This window comes from Pygoscelis adeliae, unplaced genomic scaffold (genome assembly GCF_000699105.1).
Source record: "Pygoscelis adeliae isolate BGI_AS28 unplaced genomic scaffold, ASM69910v1 Scaffold127, whole genome shotgun sequence".
Taxonomy (NCBI): Eukaryota; Metazoa; Chordata; class Aves; order Sphenisciformes; family Spheniscidae; genus Pygoscelis; species Pygoscelis adeliae.
The window spans coordinates 47,137-48,097 of record NW_008825208.1 but is presented as its reverse complement, the minus strand read 5'-3'; the positions used below and the strand labels follow the sequence as shown (position 1 = coordinate 48,097).

The 961-nt window shown below is 43.3% G+C and overlaps 1 protein-coding gene across 1 annotated transcript in view; it reads right to left on the bottom strand.

The window, feature by feature from the left end:
- NAIP (NLR family, apoptosis inhibitory protein) overlaps window positions 1-261 on the bottom strand; it is a 17,825-nt gene extending 17,564 nt beyond the window's left edge. Inside the window, 1 exon segment of the mRNA XM_009328974.1 lies at window positions 235-261. Coding sequence (XP_009327249.1) covers window positions 235-261 — 27 coding nt within the window.
- Window positions 262-961: the final 700 nt, after the last annotated feature.

The window sequence follows — 961 nt, the reverse complement described above, 5'->3', positions numbered from 1 at the left end:
TGGCATTGCCTCTGTCGGACATGGGGGAAGCTTCTAGCAGCTTCTCACAGAAGCCGCCCCTGTAGCCACCCCCGCTACAAAAACCTTGCCACGCAAACCCAATACACCCGTTATTTTAATTAATATATTCTCAGCACTTCCAGTCTTGGAAATTAGTTATGACTGTTAATACAGATGGTAACTTTTATTCCTGCAAGGAAGGTGTAAAGTGGACAGTACAGCAAGGGCGCTCACCTTTCCACAGTCCCCTTCACTCGACATGGCAGTGCGCTCTCTAGTCTCACTGTGCCTTTCAACCTCAAACTTCTTGCCACAGTTGTGTCCTCAACCCCACCACAGGATGTTTGTGTCTTTTTGTCTCTTCCCTCAACACTTTATGTCAAAACCGAATTACACAACATCTTCAGGAAGGATACGAATTTCTCACAGGCCTGCTAATAACCCCACTGATTGACGAATCTTGTGGCAGGTCCAGTAAATAAGAAAATACAAGAACAAGAATTAAGCAGGTTGTAGCTTCCCACAAGCAAAGGAGACTTGAGATCCAGTGAATCCCAGTCAAAGAGTACAGATGAAGGAAGCATTTCCTCCATGCTGCTTTAAATACAAAGGCCACAGCTGAAATTCTTTACACATCAGAGAAATGTTGCCGTCATAGTGATTTTTCAGGACCTAGTTTGAACTGCTCTTCCTACCCACTGAGAAGGGTGGAAAAGTACAAACCAGATTACTACTCGGACCACAAGCAGATAATGGAGTACGTGGCCACAAGTTCTACACAGCTTCTACTTCCAAGGATGTTATTTTGGTATCTAGCAAGAGAAAAAGCTAGAACAGATTTAAAGTGTGTTGACAAAACCTTTTTTTCCATTAGGAAATGCTGATTGTGACGATGAAAATATTATCAGAAAACATCGTACCAAGATGCCGTCACCAATATCAGAGTATCCAAGAGCCAGAG